The sequence below is a fragment of the Xiphias gladius genome, chromosome 8, assembly GCF_016859285.1.
Source record: "Xiphias gladius isolate SHS-SW01 ecotype Sanya breed wild chromosome 8, ASM1685928v1, whole genome shotgun sequence".
NCBI classification, from domain to species: domain Eukaryota; kingdom Metazoa; phylum Chordata; class Actinopteri; order Istiophoriformes; family Xiphiidae; genus Xiphias; species Xiphias gladius.
The window spans coordinates 27,510,144-27,526,442 of record NC_053407.1 but is presented as its reverse complement, the minus strand read 5'-3'; the positions used below and the strand labels follow the sequence as shown (position 1 = coordinate 27,526,442).

Genomic DNA, 16,299 nt, shown 5'->3' with positions numbered 1-16,299 from the left:
CTATTGATTTCCGTACAGTATGAAAATCAATTAGCACTTGAATCTTGCTTATGTTGTGTAATCCATCATTGTGAACATCAAGTCTGCATTGATTTTGTTAAAGGTACATTATCGTTTCGCGGTAATGCAGTTTAAGTGCGGCTTGATTTAAGGAGTTGGGCAGATCCCCGTTTATTTTATATCCGTAGCCCTAGTGGTGCTTAAGGTTGATGCTGTTCCACTTATGGACATTTAGTGGAGGTAAAATCCCAGGAAATTAGGTCATGCACCGGAAAAAGGCAAGGAAGAGGAAGACAACTAGCCAACATGAACATGGAAATAAACAATGTAAGTTTCAAAATATTCCAAAAATTGGCTTTGCAAATGTTCTATGTGAAAGTCAGTGTATTCAACATGTTCGTTAGGCCTCAAAGATATAAAAAATGGGAATAAAAACCAAATGTAAAAGTAATTCATTTAGTTTACAAGAGGATTCATCTGAATATCTTTAATCCTTTATAGTGAACATCAAGTCTGCAAGTCTGCAGAACAAAACATGCTAAACCACTGGCACAACCAACCTCAGATGCTTCCTACCCACAGTATTATGGTGCATGGTTGCGGTTTGCAGCCACGCGCCTAATAAATGCAACAAATGTTCCTTACTGTGGAAGCGCATGCAGCGATGTTTTAACTACTTCACAATACAGAAAAACAGCCTGCATAGCGACACACACACACACACACACACTCAATGTTTTGACAGAAGTCTTCCTCGGGAGTGTGTTGGCTGTTTGCACACGACTCTAGCGTTACTCCTGTACGTGCTTGCCCTTTGGCAACCAAGTCAGCATATAATATGTCTTGGATACAAAGGTAATCCACTGCCTGACTGGTGATATACAGGAGTGACTGATGTTTAGGTTAAGTAAAGAGGAAGTCACAGAGAGGGAAGCACTAGAGCACATATTGACAGACCCTTTGGCAGGGTGGTCGGCACTTAACTTCATGTCACTATTGATGAGGCGATTCGGCCGATTGATTGGGTCAATGTTGATGGATTGGAGGGGAGTGAGTACCGGCAAGGTAACGACTGGCTCACAGCAGCATGGGGAAGGGGGACTGCTACGTCAGTACAATGCATTCAAATTGGAGTGATCACTACAAGGTTAAAGTGCTGATTTTCGACTATAATTTGACGGTGTTTACATCCACGTCAGATGACGGCGAAGGAATAGCAGCAACATTTATACGCAAACCCTCAGTCTTAGGGGGACAAAATGTACAGGACAAATCAAAATAAAGTAAAATAAAGTACCCATGTTTAATACCTGGTGTCAAAAATGAGGTCTCAAACACAGACATCCCTAGGTACCTTCCTTTGTGACGTTCTGCCAGGCCCACACTACATCCACCTTCACTTTCTGCTTGTTTCCAGGCATCTTGGCCTCAGTCTTCTCTTCAGCGGGTGACACACGGGATCAGTTGGACTAAGGTCAGGTAACCGACTTGGTTATAATATAGAAATATTTTCGGTTGCCTTCTTGTTTTCTGACATTTTGTGCTAAAATTGACGAAGACTAAGTATAAAAAAAGGCTGTGAGTTTGCCAATATTGGATGTAAACCACCTTAAATAAAAGTTGAGAGTCAGCACTTTCACCTCAAAGTCACTGTTTCATTAAAACTCCAATGTGCTTGCATACAGAGCCAAAACAGTGAAAATGTGCCATGAGAGTCTATTAAGTGATTTTATCGTGAACACTGCACTGTATAACGCCAGTAATTAATCCATAAAAGGGGATATAAAACAGACATTTAAAGATTTTTGGAACAATTCCATCATCGTGGTAAACTCACATGCTCCTGAAAGGCAGTCGTGCATGTACGATCCTAACTAGAGGGGTCAGAGGTCAGGGGAGCAAGTCAGGAGCGGGTCATGCGCCAGTGTCTTGCTCAAGGACACTTGGACAGGGACACAGTAGACACACCGACTGCCTGAACCCGAGACCACCCTGTCACCGAGACAGACTCTCTAGCCACAAACACCTCGTGCCTGCAGCAGATAAACAGCCAAGGCCTGTAAGTCTAAAGGATAAAAACCAAGCCATGCATCTACAGCAGATGACTGATTATTACACGTGTTTAAAAGACATCAACAAACTGCACGACGATGATGATGCTCAAACTTGGTTGTTGATCTGCAGACTGTGATGTCGTCTTGACAGCAATTCAGACCACGTCAAAAGCACCGTAAGTGAGTACATTTTTGCACCGATCAAGGTTGTGCAGGCTGTACGCTCATGACTAGACTCATCAAAAAGAAATTAATGTCTTTGTGGAGTCATAAAAAGTGCCATAAATTACATCTGGATACAGCAGTAGCCATTGTAGAGGTTGCTAGTAAACTCAGTCTCAAGTGTAATCGATATGATTTGGGCTCATTAATTTCAGACCATGCTAGGAACTGTTTGCAAGGAAAGAGTTTAAACCAATGTAACCAATGTTTTTAAAACAAACTTGGTTGTTTTTGCTGAAAATCTAGAAACATCTGAGCAGAAAAGAAGTCAGTTGAAGGAGAAATGTCTTCTTTCCATCTTCTTTGAATAAAGTTGTGGGTTTAAAAATTCATTGTGCTTTTTTGAGCAAAAACCAACATTTGCATTTCCATTCAAAATACAAATGCAAAGTGGTTGTTCTACAATGGCTGCGCCTGCTCAGTCCCCCCAGCCCCCGCCCAGCTCTTACCACATTGTAGCAGGACTTCTTGTCTGATCCAGTGAAGTGATACGGGTCTACTGTGTTGCACCTCTGCATGTACATCTTGAACATCTTGTTGATGTGCTTCAGTGACATGATGCAGACGGCCGAGTTTGCGGTCGGCTCTGGAGAATTCCGCTTTCCCCGCGCGAAGGCAGCGAACAGCACATCATCGCCCTCTTCCACCTTCAGCTGCTTCTGCAGTTCAACATCGTTGCCCACCTTGGTGACGTGTGCCGCCTGCAGGATGTTGAACACCTTCACATCTTCCGTGGAACGTCGCCGCCTCTTATCAGTGCTGATGCATTCGAGGGGCATCTCCACATAGCGGCGGATCACCAGGTCTGAGGAGCACATGCGAACGATGCGGGTGTGGTAGGCCTGAGAGTCCCTGCTGACCCGCTGCACGGTGAGGAAGTAGGTGAAAGGTCCACTGTGGAACGAGTAGATGTAGCGCAGGTAGTAGTTTCCACGGAGAGATGGAATCAGGTCCATGTACGAGTGGTTGGAGAAGAAAGTGAAGCCGTTTTGGCTCGTCTTCATCTTCCGCAGAGAAATGGTGTGGGGATGCGCTGCACTGCCCGATACGTTTTCTAAGCCGGGGATCTCAGAGTTCCCGACAAAAAACTTGATGACGTTGCTCTCCACATTGAGCACCTGAGAGCCCGAGGGGCTGACCACAACATCCGAGTCGCTGGGTTGACCCTTGCCTTGCCCCACCTTGTCGGCGAAGCAGTAGACCTGTTCGTCTACAGTTTTCGGGCTAATGTCATCATCCAGGACGTGACGGCGGCAAACACCATTGTCTGCTGAGCCGCAGCTGTACAGCCCCTTGTCGTAAATGTTCTCCACCACCAAGGCAATGTTGTGGTTGTCCACCCTGCCGTTGCCCCCCGTCCTTGTCAGCCTCTGGCCGCATGTCTCATTGGCAAGCAGTGGCCCCGTGTGGTACTCCGAGAGCTTCGTGAGGTTTGGGGCCAGGGCGTAGATTCGGTTCACGGCCCCGACATAGATGATCCCATCCAGGGTCACCATGTTCTGGATGGGGAAGTCCGCAGTGAATGTCGGGAGCTCGTAGGTGACCGAGAGGTTGAGTTTGTTGATGTCTGATGATTTATCACACTGTTCCTGCGTACTGGAGCACAGGGCCCACAGCAGCATGACGGCATGAAGCGAACCGAGATGCATCCTGTTCCAAAAATAAGAGACATGAGAGATGGGTTGGTAAACATCCCTTGAACACTAAGACCTCAAAACATTAATCACAGATATCACTGAATGGGTGGCCCCAATTGTCGGGAGTGTGACTGTGTGGAAAAAAGTGCATCAACGTGCTGAATAGGGACTACTGAAAAGAAACAAGAGGGGCATCGAAATCCCTTTTTAGACTCCTGTGTCTGGGTGTAAAACCAGGGTTTACTCACTTCACCACGAGGAGTGAAATCGGTCATACTGAAATGACTGGAGGCTTTATGGTGTCACAAAGCTTTAATATCTGCCTCCGAGTCATCAATGCTTCTACTGCTGAATTCCACTGACCCCAGAAAATCCGGCAGTGAGACTTGGGTGAGCACTTCTGTGGCGCTCAGCTCCGTTCCCAAGTGACCACAGCGCAAGGCAAAGCAGTGAGTCACCCGGAGAGCAGCCCGCTCTGCAGGGCGACACAACCATGGGCCTAAGTTTAGACAGCGTAAGCCCAAGGGAGCAGAGATAAACTCAATTAAAACAAAAGGGCTGGGAGGGGAGAAGGGCAAGGGGGGGGGGGGGCCGTCCTGCAAAATGATAAATAACCCCAGCAGCTAAATGGTAATCCACTGGGAGATGCTTTTAGTGGAGCGAGGGAGAGGGAAAGGAGGAGATCGACACCAAAGCAATTGCAAAATGTGTATTTGCATGTTCTATTTGGATGTGGTTTAAAAAAAAAAATCCCCAGATGTAAATTATAAACCGAAAACAAGGTAATAACATCCAGTACGGTAGAGTCTGTCTTCATAGTCATGACTCACCGTGATTCCCAGGGCACATATTTTTGACTGATTTACGAAGATTCACTGTTAGCGGCTCATTTGCCTTCTTTTTTTTGGGGGGGGGAGCTCCGTCTGTCATACTACCACAGTGTGTCAGGAGGAAGGTTTTAAAGACAGGCAGAACTAACAGGTGCCTCTTGGCGAACTCCGCCGCAAGTTCAGAGCAGACAATGTCACTAATAAGTGGCAGAGACATGGCACAAGAGTTGGAGGCGACAGTGTCAGAGAAAGTAAAAGATAAAAAGAAGGGTAAATTACAAACACACCTTAAGGAAATGTTAGAGAATGTTCCACAGTATTAGAGGCACTTTGCTTTCATTAAGGGGATGGTGGGATGAGAATCGACTTGTTTTCGTCTAAAACTATGAGTAATAGAGGGCACATCACTGCGCACCTGCACCAAACACATTATATTTACGGCAGGGCTGTTTTTTTTGCTCAAAGGACAAAAGGCGGCGGGGAACAGTGAAAATGTTTCCAATTTGAGAGGAAAGTGACTCATGGCGAAAGGTCTCAGAAAACACAAATGGGAAGCTGATAAAAATGGTGTTAGGAGCCAGTAAAAACACTTCAAGACACGCTGTGATACGAGAACCCGAGGAGGAGGTGGAGAGGGGATAAGGGGTTTCGGGAATCGGGCAACATCTCCGCGTTTTTTACGCATGGAAATAACAGTTCGAGGGACCTGCTGAATGGAAACGAACAAATCTGCGTTGACAAACTCACCTGTTAGCGAGCAACAGTGTAGCCAGTCCCCTTGGTTCAAATCATATTCCACTGGTCTCTGCAAAAGCGGGACCTTCTTTCACATCAAGTCCGAACCGATCGTTCGGAATTTTTCTCTTCGCTCCTTAATTCTGGGAAAAACAAGAAGGCAAAAAAAAAAACCCAGCACAACCCAAAACCGACTTTGCCTGTTTTCCGGTCGTTAAACTGTAGTTCGTTGCACTCCGGCTGAGATCTGCGGGGCTCGGCGCCGACTGACTGACCGCATCCAGCGGACTCGGAGGCACGCTCTCTCTTCTCAGTTCCTGCGGCGGCGCGCGGAGCTCCGCCTCCTTCTCCCGCAAGCTCCGTGACGCGTCCAGGTGCTGCCGAGGCTCCTGGGTCTGCGGAGTTCAGGTGGGACGGGAAACCGAAGCGCAGCAAACGCTACACAACCGGCTCCACTCGGTGGCTGTCGCGTTGCACAAAAACACCAATTACGAATAAATCGGTTGCGTTATCAGAGAAGCACTTCTGATTGGCGCTTTTACGTATTTGTTTGTTTTTGTATTTATTTTATGTGCGTATTTATGCATTACCATATGTGTTATGACCTCATACAACTCAAATTACTTTATATCTCCTTTTTAAAAGTCTGATACCTACTCAGAGAGTAGATATCAGAGTAAATACCTTGTTACCTAACACAGAAATTGGGGAAACTTGGTTTGGAGAGATTCATCCTACATTATTTTCCCAGGATGAGAGGATTTTAAAATCAGACTTATTTTACAGCAGACTTTATTTTCCTAATGTGACCCCGGCGGAAGTTCAGCATCAAAAAAAAAAAAAAAAGGAAAAACAAAGACGAGGTGAAACCGGCCGAATGCAGAGGCAAGTTCTCTCCTCTCCGGCCTCCACCTGACTCTCCTCCAGCACCCCGGTGAGTCAGAATACTGGCTGTCATGTTAAAACGGCTCACTCAGCCGTAAATAATGATCTAAGTTATAAAGGCTAAACCAACTGTGTGTGTGTGTGTGTGTGTGTGTGTGTGTTTGCCTCAGACATGAATCACAGCGGGCAGCACAAAAAAATTCCTTTGTCCCACTTCCTGAAAGGAGGGCAGTTGGAATGAAGACTGGAAACCCTGATAACAGAGTCTGGATGTGGAATTAATGGGCAAAGGGTGGCTGAGAGGAGGCACACCGTCTGTTTGCACCCGCTTTCTGACAGACAGACAGACAGGCAGACAGGCAGACAGACAGACAGGCAGGCAGGCAGGCAGGCAGGCAGGCAGACAGACAGACAGACAGACTTGGGACAAGTGTTCTCAAGTAGGTAGACGAGTGATCTGAAGCCATGTGTGACATCTTCATCCTAACACTACACACTTCACTCTGTGTATGGATGTAGTAGGTGCTTCAGGGGGGTGAAGCGTCATTACAAAGTGCTGCCTTCCTCTCTCCTCCTCTACCTCCAAAGCTATAAAGCTCATCTGCTACAGTCACCCCGTCAGAGCTGAGACTGACCATCTGTGACTCCACACGGGGACAGGGGACCCCTACAGATTCACCCCGCACTTCTACTCGCGCCTCCCCGAGCTCCCGGAGGAAGACGCTCCGCACCAGAGAGCCCTCTTAAACTGTCCCTGGGCGCATCGTCAGCCTCTGCCTCACCTGGGTGGACCGCTGCAGAGGGATTTGAACCGAGTAACAAAATAAATGAACGGCTAAATTAAATTTCAAAGTGCAGGAGATGAGGGATAAAGAACACGGCAGTTGAATTTAAAGGGAAAGCAGTTGGTAGGGAAACCAGAGAGAGACGGAGAAAATCCATCTTCTCGGAGCTCAGAGAAGATCGTTGAAGGAACAGTTCGACGGCATAAAGACTGGAAAAGAGCTAGACTGGCCAACGAAACCCCTCTAAAGCCCACTAATGAACACGTTACATGTCCTTTAGTGAGTTTCCCAAGATGTCCAACTATTCCTGTGTGCTCACAAAACTTTAAGCATAATTACAATCAAATGTCAAAGGGTTTCACCCTCACAAGCTGCCTCACAGCCTCACAAATCTCCTTCATCTGCACCGGATCACTTTATGAAGTGACCCTGTCATGGGCCAAATGCCCCAGATTTAAAAAGCAATTAGAAGGGTGTTCTTGCAGAAAAAAAAAAAAGTACTGTCATAAAAGCTCATTGTGTGGAACTTGGATACTAACGAGCCACAAGTTTCACAACACACCCCTTCACTCTCTGTAGTCACTGGTGGGTAGAGGAAGTGTGTTTAGCCTGACCTCGGGGCATTTCTGACACAGTTGCCAAGGGGTGTGTCTGACGCAGGGCGTGTGTCTGTGTGCGTCTGGCTGTGTACCCGAGGGGTGTGTCCGTGTGGCTCCTCTGGTGGTAAACTGCGCTTTTGGCCTGGGCCCGTTTCTTGGCAGCGAGCGGCAGGAGAAGAGGAAGGAGAAGAAGTAGAAGGAGGAAGAAGGTCGGAGCGCCGGTAAACATCACACTGCCGGCGCGCACAACGTTGACACCCCAACGAGTGACTCGAGCTGCAGGAATGATCTGCATCTGGGGGCCGCGGCAGCTGCGGGACGACGACAACACACTGTCTATTTTCTGTTAAGGCTTCCTCTTCATCTGCTCCAGGCTGCACGGTAGCCGAGGTCAAAGCACGAAGGGGGGAGACTCGGGTGTACGTTTAAAAAAAAAATCGATCGAGCTGACCCTTTAAAATCTACTCCGACAGCATGCATCTGACTTGTAACGGCGCCACCTGCTGGGACTCCGGGGGAACGGGCATGGTTGGTCCCTGGAGACGCGAAGGGAGCCTCACGTCGGGTTAACGTCCAAGCTATCGAAGGGAAAGTGGGGAGAGCAATCTCACAGACGAGGGCGGGGGGGCAGGCCAGGGCTGCGCTCAGTCTCGATTTTACTGTTTCTATCAGCTTTTCTCTATGCACCCGAACCTGGTCCAAAAAGAGCTCGTTTGTCGTCCGCAGGGTCAGTACAAACCCCGGTCAACCGCCCGCCGGGACAGTGAACTCCGACTGACGCTCTTGGCCCACCGCAGGCCCCGGCCTGCCTCGTTCTGCCGATGGACTCTTCGCCCCCCACAGCTCCTTCAGCCCACAGCTGATGCTGCCTCCCTGTTGCCGTGCTAAGTCTCAGCGAGGGGGCACTTCAGCGTCCGCTGACAAAGGCTCCTCACAAATGTTAAATCGGTCCCTTGGTTGTACAGCGCGGGTAAGATTGAGAAAAAGAAAAAAAAAACGTTGAGGGGGGAAAATGTGAAAATATGACAATTAAATCAAACTGATGAAATCACAGGTCACACAACTCCTAACCAATAAACTATGTTTATTCCCCAAATGATTGTGTGAATTGGGGCCTTCGTCAGGCTGGTGAACGTCTGCGGTTTCCCAAATGCATTTTCTCAGTATCAGAAAACACACTCTGCTGTAAACATCTGTCGCTCCTATAGGTGTACACACACTTTATTCTGAATCCCAGAGTCAGAGTTTTTTGCTCCCGGCGCAGTCTCCATCGCTTCGGGAGCTTTGGGGAATGGATGTGAGTTTCGAGAAAAAGGCCCCGCGTTAAGCAAACGGCGCTTTTCTGTTGAGAAATCTCGAAATAAGCTGATTTTTGTTTTGCTGAAAATGAGAGTTTTTGTGCTTCGTTACTTTTCGACAGCGACGACGTTTTCCAGACGCATGTCTTGCTCACTGACGCACGTCTCGTCACCTGCCAGACCCCACGCTCCCGTGTCTGGGGTGAGATCGGCGCATCTTCCATTACCCGCGTGTCAGATACAGACGCTCCTAATGAAAGGGGAAACCAAAAGATCGCAATCTCGCGCATCGCGGGAAATGGTTACTCCCCGGCGGGCGCACGGGAGGACTGGCAATAAGATGCCGCTGCGTCGGTATCTGCCGATCTGTCCGGTCGCGGACGCAGCTCATATGAGGCCCCGCCGAGGTCCATCAGTGGACGTTGTAAATATAATTAAGGAGGGGATTGCGTCGGCGCACGCGCGGCCTCTCTCGAAACCCAGCACACGTGGTTCAACCGCGTCCCCGCGGTGAGAAGAGGGGGAAAAGGGGCCTTTTTTTTAATTTAACGCGGTTCGGTCTCAGTGGGGTCAGACGGCTAGAACCACGTGTAGTGCACGTGCGTTTCAAAGTGACCGCGAGTGACACGAGAGCGCGGGCGGCGCTGCTCGGGCAGAGGCCGGTTGACTTCTGCTCCCAGTCGCAGAGAGTGAGGGGGGTCCGCGGGACAAACGGTGTGCAGAGCCGACAACCTCGACCCGGATCTGAACTTCCGTCGTGAGGAACATCTACGTCCTGAGTAGGCGGAACCATTTAGCTGCAGATTCACAGACGAGAAGTCTCTGCTCTTTGACCCCCCCCCCTTCCTCTTCCCGTTTGACGTGCTGTTTTCCTGTCATGTAACCAAAGCACTTTTAATAAAATACATTCTTTCTTTTTTCCCTTTTATTTTAAAGTCCTTGCGGCTTTCGGGACGCCGGATCGCTCCCTTTCCGTGCCGCCTCGGCCTCATCTTGTTGAACAGTTCGGGGGGGGGCCTTCGAGGTCCGGGTTGTTTATACGTTGAAGCTTTGACTAAAATAAACCATAGTCAAGTGCCGGGGAAATCACAGCACGACATCTGATCTTTCTGCTGCATGCACCCCCCCCTATACTGTTCATATGGGGGGGCAATCGTATTTCTTTCTTCCTATTTTTAATGCAGGCAGCAATCTGCCGCGAGTGTCAGTGTTTATTTGACGGTTTTGTTGCGGGGGGGGATAAAAAGCTTCGTTCAGTTTGAGATCCAACCGCATTTTCATCCTCATGACGCCGATCTGCAGCCGTGCAGATGTTTAACGAGCCGGACGGGACGGAGGTAATGGCTGCTGCTGCTGCTGCTGCTGCAATCCGTCGTACTCCCCGCGTGTCTTCGTTCCCGGGTCCGCGGAAAGACGGAAAAGACACACGGGTCAACTCTGAACGCACGCGCAGAGGAGGGGGTTTGCGTGACGCAATGGCGGCCGCGTCTGCTCGGACGACGCGGTTATTGGCGACACGCGTGTCAACGACATGTATATCAGCTCTGAGGGGACAGATGTGGCGACAATCGATGTGACATCTGCATTAGGAAAAGGAGGTTTTGCTCTCCGGTAACACAGCGGTGGTTTCTGCTCGTATCCGCGTCCTGACAGGTCTCTTCCCTGAAATTCTCAAAACGTCCAAATAAAGTTTCGCGTTTTGGGGCCGATCTGTTTCGGCACGCGCGGAGGGAGAACACGAACCGCGGAGGAAAAAAAAGAAAAAAAAAAAAGCAAACAGCGCCACTTGCAGAGAAGCAAAATTCATCACCGCAGCCTCCGAGGTCACCAGTGCTCAGCTGACGGGGGATGCAAAGAGCAACAAACGGCCGAGGCCGGATCCACAAGCCGAGGTGTCACAGGCTCAGCCTTTAAAATTTACCGCTGAAAGCTGTGTTGTCTTAAACCCCGAACACAGACGCGGTCAAAGAGACGTGTCATCTCAAAGAGTGCACTGACAGGAGGAGGACCAGGTGTGCCGGGGGGGGTGAACATCTGTAAAGGGCTGGTGCTGGTGGACACCGAGCCGGAGGGGATGGATCCGTGCCAGACTTCCCTCCTTGACATAGCGCGCTTCGTCATTTTCAGTATGCACCGCCGCAGCAGCTGAGGGGAGTCCGAGGCCAAAAAACGATGCGGGTCGCTCCCCTGCAAATGCTGGACGGCGGGTTTTTCCATTTTGCGAGTGCGCGTGGCCAAAGAAAACGTAGGAGACCGGGGGGAAAAGAAGTTCTGCGCAGGACAATCGTGGAGTAAAACACAGCAGAGCATTACAAATAGTGTAGTGTGACCGGGCAGAAAACAAAAAAGGAAAACTTCCCTTTTGCCCAATCGGAGGCCTCCGAAATCACCAGGAGTGCCTCAAACAAGCTCGCACAGAAATTGATACTCACCCTGAGATTTGTCAAGTGAGGAATTATGTTTCCGGGTATATGACCCGTGTCTTTTGCTGCATCTTATGCGTTTGTGTTTGGTTTGGCCGCGAGGTTCACCCTCCCCCCCAAGGAAGTCCGAAGAAATTAATTAAAAGCCAAACTATTACCACGAAGAAATGCGAGTGGAGACTCACTTAGAATACCTGAAAAATTACATTCAACTAAAAAAAAAAGAAAGAAAGATGTGAGACCACTCGAGGTGCAGTGTGTGAGATAATACGGGAGTGGTCACTTCGGCTGAGGGATACAGACAGCTCGTTGGGGGGGTCTGCTGAGACCAGATAAAGAGGGCACGCTGAGGAACACAGAGGGTCGCGTCTGGGGTTTTTTGCTCAGAGACAGGACCTCGCTGCGGACGTCCGTTTACAGCTCGGCAAGGCCAGAGCCCCGCTCCTAGGCCGGACGGATGTGCGGTCGGGCAGCGCCCACTGATGGTCGGGAGCCACCAGCGGCAGGCTGCACTCGGCTAAAAGCCCCGTTCCGGTCATCTGGGGAAAAAAAGGGGGAAAAATGTCCTGTGATGGAATAAAAAAAAAGGTTTGCGCTTCAGAAATATAAAGAGTTTTAGCAGGTAAAACGAAACGAATACTTCTGCGTCTTTACACCTGGACAGTGCGATGATTTACCCTGAGACCACATTAATCTGACACCGTCAATACTGGTCCGGTAAGGCCGCTGCGGGCTAAAGCTGTAAATCAGTGAGCCGAACTGACTTCTCCTGCACCTACAGTTGGCTCTGAGGTGCCTTAACCCATCCGGTATTCTCCTCACCGGAACAGACCAAAACCGGCTTCGGCGTCTGCGGATCACAAGCAGTTTGTCAAACGATGTCCCCAGAAAACCCACCACGTCGTGACAGGGGTATGTGTTAAGCTCAGGATATAAAACCAGAAATGCCATGACAGAGGCCCCCTCACCACCACAGAAAAAAAGGGTGAGGGGCAGCAGCCTGACTTCTCGGGGTCAGGGGGTCAGGGCCCCCAGTGGTTGTTACCTCAGCGAGAGCTGAAGAGACGCGAATCTGAAAGTATCAGCCTCGACCCACCGCTCCCGAGCGAAGGTGAGTGTCTCTGCTCGATGTCTGTCGACGGCCACAAATCAACCCAGATTCGCCGGGAGCCGTGCGCCCAGTCACCGCTGGGTGCGGGAGAGGGAACCAGCTGTTCCCCTCTCCCGCCGCGGCCTCTTGTCTCTCTCCGCCGCTGACGCTGGCTGAGTCAGGACGGAGGAGACCGAACGTCACGCTTTACCTCGCGTTGGTTACATCTGTTCTCTAGTTGCTGTGTTTTTTGTTTTGTTTTTTTGCCACAGGGGGTTTGTGCAGATAACAAGGAATAATTTAGTGGTTTTGGCTTCGGGCGGGAGGTAAATGCCCAACATGTAATTATCCATCTGAAGTGTGGATAAATCAGTCAACAGTTTGATAGAGCTCTCATTAAAAAAATAAAATAAAATTAAAAATCAGAGCTAAATAGGCAAAACCTGCCTCCACTCACAGTGTGAGGTGATGCAACATGGCAGACGTGAAGTAATTGAAATAATTAGTCTGCAGTTTGTTGTATCGGAAAAGCTGTTAAAATAAAGAGCATGAAGAAGAAATGCCGGATGATTCTAGGCGGGTACACGGCATGGCCAAATGTATGCGGACACCCTTGTCCATCTCACCGCGGGTGTGCTCTCGGACTGGGGCTGTTCCTGGGTCGGGCCTCGGGATCCTCAGTTGCGGGGGAAAACCGAGGTGGCACGGCTGTTTTAGACAGTGTAGCCTGCTTCCAACACTCTGCCAACAGCTGGGGAGACGCCCTGACCCGTTTCAGCACGACGCTGAAACGGTTTGGAAGAACCGGGCTGGCCCATCGCCCCCCCCTCCCCATCCAACACCTTTGGGAAGAACCGGGACGCTGACTGCCGGTCGAGCTTTTATCACCCAACATTTGTGTCTGACCTCCGGCTGAAGGTCCAACCCCTGCAGCCGACGGGTTCCGAAACCTGGCGGTCCACCTGAGACCAGAGGAGTGGGGGCTGTCGTAGAACCGTATCCACGCGCATCGTCTTCAATCGAGATGTTCATCAGTCCCCTACAGATGTAACGCCTGCCTGTCCGAATACTACTGGCCATACGGTCTGTACACATGGATTTCCGGCTTTATTCCACTAGAGGGAGCCGTTGTATAGTGAAAGCTGGGTTGGGCATCTGATCTTGGATTTCATGGCAATGTGACACAGTGCAGGTGGAAAATATTTACTTTGATCAACTTTTTCTACCTTTTTCCCTTTTCCTTTCATTTTCAGAGGATGCCGAGGCCTTCGCCGGCAAAGCGCCGGGGCGGGAGCTCGAGAAACCACCACAGCCTCCGGCTTAGCAAACACATCCAGGCACACGGGTTCACATTTATGGGTAGTTCGGTGTCTTTAAACGACCCTGACCTGCGTGTCCCTGGGCCGACGGGAAACCGGTAGAGATCACGCTAGTGACATAACATTTATCGAACCCCGGGGTTTTCTCTTCGGGAGTAGACGGTGCAGAGCAACAACCCGAAAAAACATCAACACCAGTGTCTCAGCAAATATTTGCCTAGAAATCGTGTGTATCAAGCTTTACACATGAGCAGATAAGTTTCAGGCTGCAGGGTTTTAGAGTTTTGAATGTGGCGAAGACACAACACCACGTTTCAACTACAGTATATGTGATTTGTAGAAAACTGTTGCAAACACGCAAAGCCACCAGCTCGCAGAGGAGCATGGGTCTAGCAGCCGCTAGTGACTTCTCACCCGGGTGGTATCGGGTCACTGCCATTAGCTCACAGGTGCCACTGTCCAATCCTGTCCCGCCCCGTGTGGAGGTGGCGGTGCCGTCTCCTCTCCTTCTCCTGTCCTGTCTGCCTTAGTCCCGCGCTGCAAGGCACTGGAAATGCCCCCGACGTGGAGCAAAAATGAGCGGGTTTCGCTCTGCCAGGGCCTTTTGCTGCATCCTGCTCGACGGTTCTCCGTTGTGGCCTGGCTTGGCTGAAGTATACAATGATGCCTGAGTGTCCGAGGGGTCAGACCGTTGAGGGAGGTTCAGTCTGTGCAAAAGTTGTCATTTTCTTGGGTGTTGAAGGCGGATTTCCCTTTTCCCTGCTCCCCCCCCAGCATCTTATTTGTGATTTCAGTTCACCTTGCTGGACTTTATCTACATTATTTGGTTTATGTGACGCTGAATAGGCTGCGCTTGGGCCCGGTTTGCGGTCAGTCGGAGTCGTTTTCTACAGTTCTGAAGGTATCTCCATAATCGTCAAAGACTTCCGCTCGCCTCTGTCAAACATATTCTGTCCCCCGCATGGGAAAGACATTGCTCTTACCTGTTTCCCAAGTTGTGACGTCATTTGTCGATCCCAACGAAGGTGGTAGTCAGACGTGATAGATCTCCTTCCTGGCCTTGTACGATGCCAGTGTAATTATTCATGAGCAAATGTTAAACAATGGAAAGTAAAATCGACATTCATGCACTTCGTTGATTCTAAGTCGTTTGAATTTTGTTGATTCATTGTGGAGACACAACTTGAAAAACAAGTTTTTTTTTAAAAATTCTTCTTTTAGCATGCAATGACGCTCTAGGCTGTGGCGTGCTCCCAAGTTTGTGACAACACTTTGGAGGCGGTTCTCTCCGACATAACGATGCCCCTATCAGCAAAGCCAGATCCCGGACTTGACTGGTCTGCGCAGACCCTCCACTCAACCCCTTTCAACACCTCACAGAGGAACGGGAACACAGACTGCGAGTCTGGCCCTACTGCCCAACGTTAGCATGAGCCTCACTACTGCTCTTGAGGCCGCATGGGAACAAATCCCTGCAGCCAGGTTCCAAAAATCCTGTGGAGAGACTTTCCAGAGCGGAGGAGGCTGTTGTAGCTTCATTAGTGGTTTTGGAAAGACACGTGCAATCTCACACGGGTGTAAATTGTCCATATACTTTTTGGCCGTGAAGTGTGGCTCCGTGACTGAAATGCTCTGATAAAACACGAGAGACACAAAAGTAGGGCTGGGCCACTGCCGGCTCTTGCTCGTTAATTCACCCGAAATCCTGGAGGCGGCTTTTAACAGCTTCTCTCGTTCCCGTTTTGTATCCATTCGTCCTTTGTAATCACCGAATCCCTGAAAATAACCCTCGAATGATTACAACACTTAACCATTGTTAAGACGACTTGACTTCAGTCTGGATCTGATACTGTTTTACAACACAGTTTATAGAAAGAGTCCAGGCTTGTTTCGGGCTGCATAATTATTTGCCTGTATTTGGTGTAAATGAGTTTGGCTACTGTCGAGAGGCTTGACTCCAGGCTCATGAGCATTGCGCCAGACTTTTATTTGTTGCTGCCGTAACCATGGAAACGCTGTGCCAGGCTTTGGAAAAAAACAAGGCTATGAGCAACACCGCAGGCATGGGGCCTTACCGACGCAGACGCGGATACAGATACTACAGACGTTTTGGAGGGCGCTGCCGCTGGAAATTATATCTCAGGTGCTCCAGCTTCACTCTTGTGTTTTGTTTTGGTTTTTTTCCACAAGTAGCTTCAACTGGCTTGTTCCTGCAGTACAGAAGAAATGAAAGCAGTCCCCATGTAACTACTGTGAATCATTGCACAATTAGATTTGCTATGACTCAATATCACAAGTTAAAAATAAAAAAAGAACAAAAAAATCCCCTGTAATCAGACTTTCATGGAGAGGCAGGTGTTAGTGATGAAACTGTGGAGGAAAAAAAAAAACATAAACAAATGAACACTGGATTATATTAAAT

At 49.3% G+C, this 16,299-nt stretch overlaps 1 protein-coding gene across 1 annotated transcript in view; it reads right to left on the bottom strand.

The window, feature by feature from the left end:
• met (MET proto-oncogene, receptor tyrosine kinase) overlaps window positions 1–5,756 on the bottom strand; it is a 69,139-nt gene extending 63,383 nt beyond the window's left edge. Inside the window, exons 1-2 of the mRNA XM_040132949.1 lie at window positions 5,491–5,756; window positions 2,726–3,926 (exon numbers count right to left, since the gene is read on the bottom strand). Coding sequence (XP_039988883.1) covers window positions 2,726–3,925 — 1,200 coding nt within the window. The 5' untranslated portion in view covers window position 3,926; window positions 5,491–5,756. The remainder of the gene's footprint in view (window positions 1–2,725; window positions 3,927–5,490) is intronic.
• Between the last annotated feature and the right edge of the window lie 10,543 nt (window positions 5,757–16,299).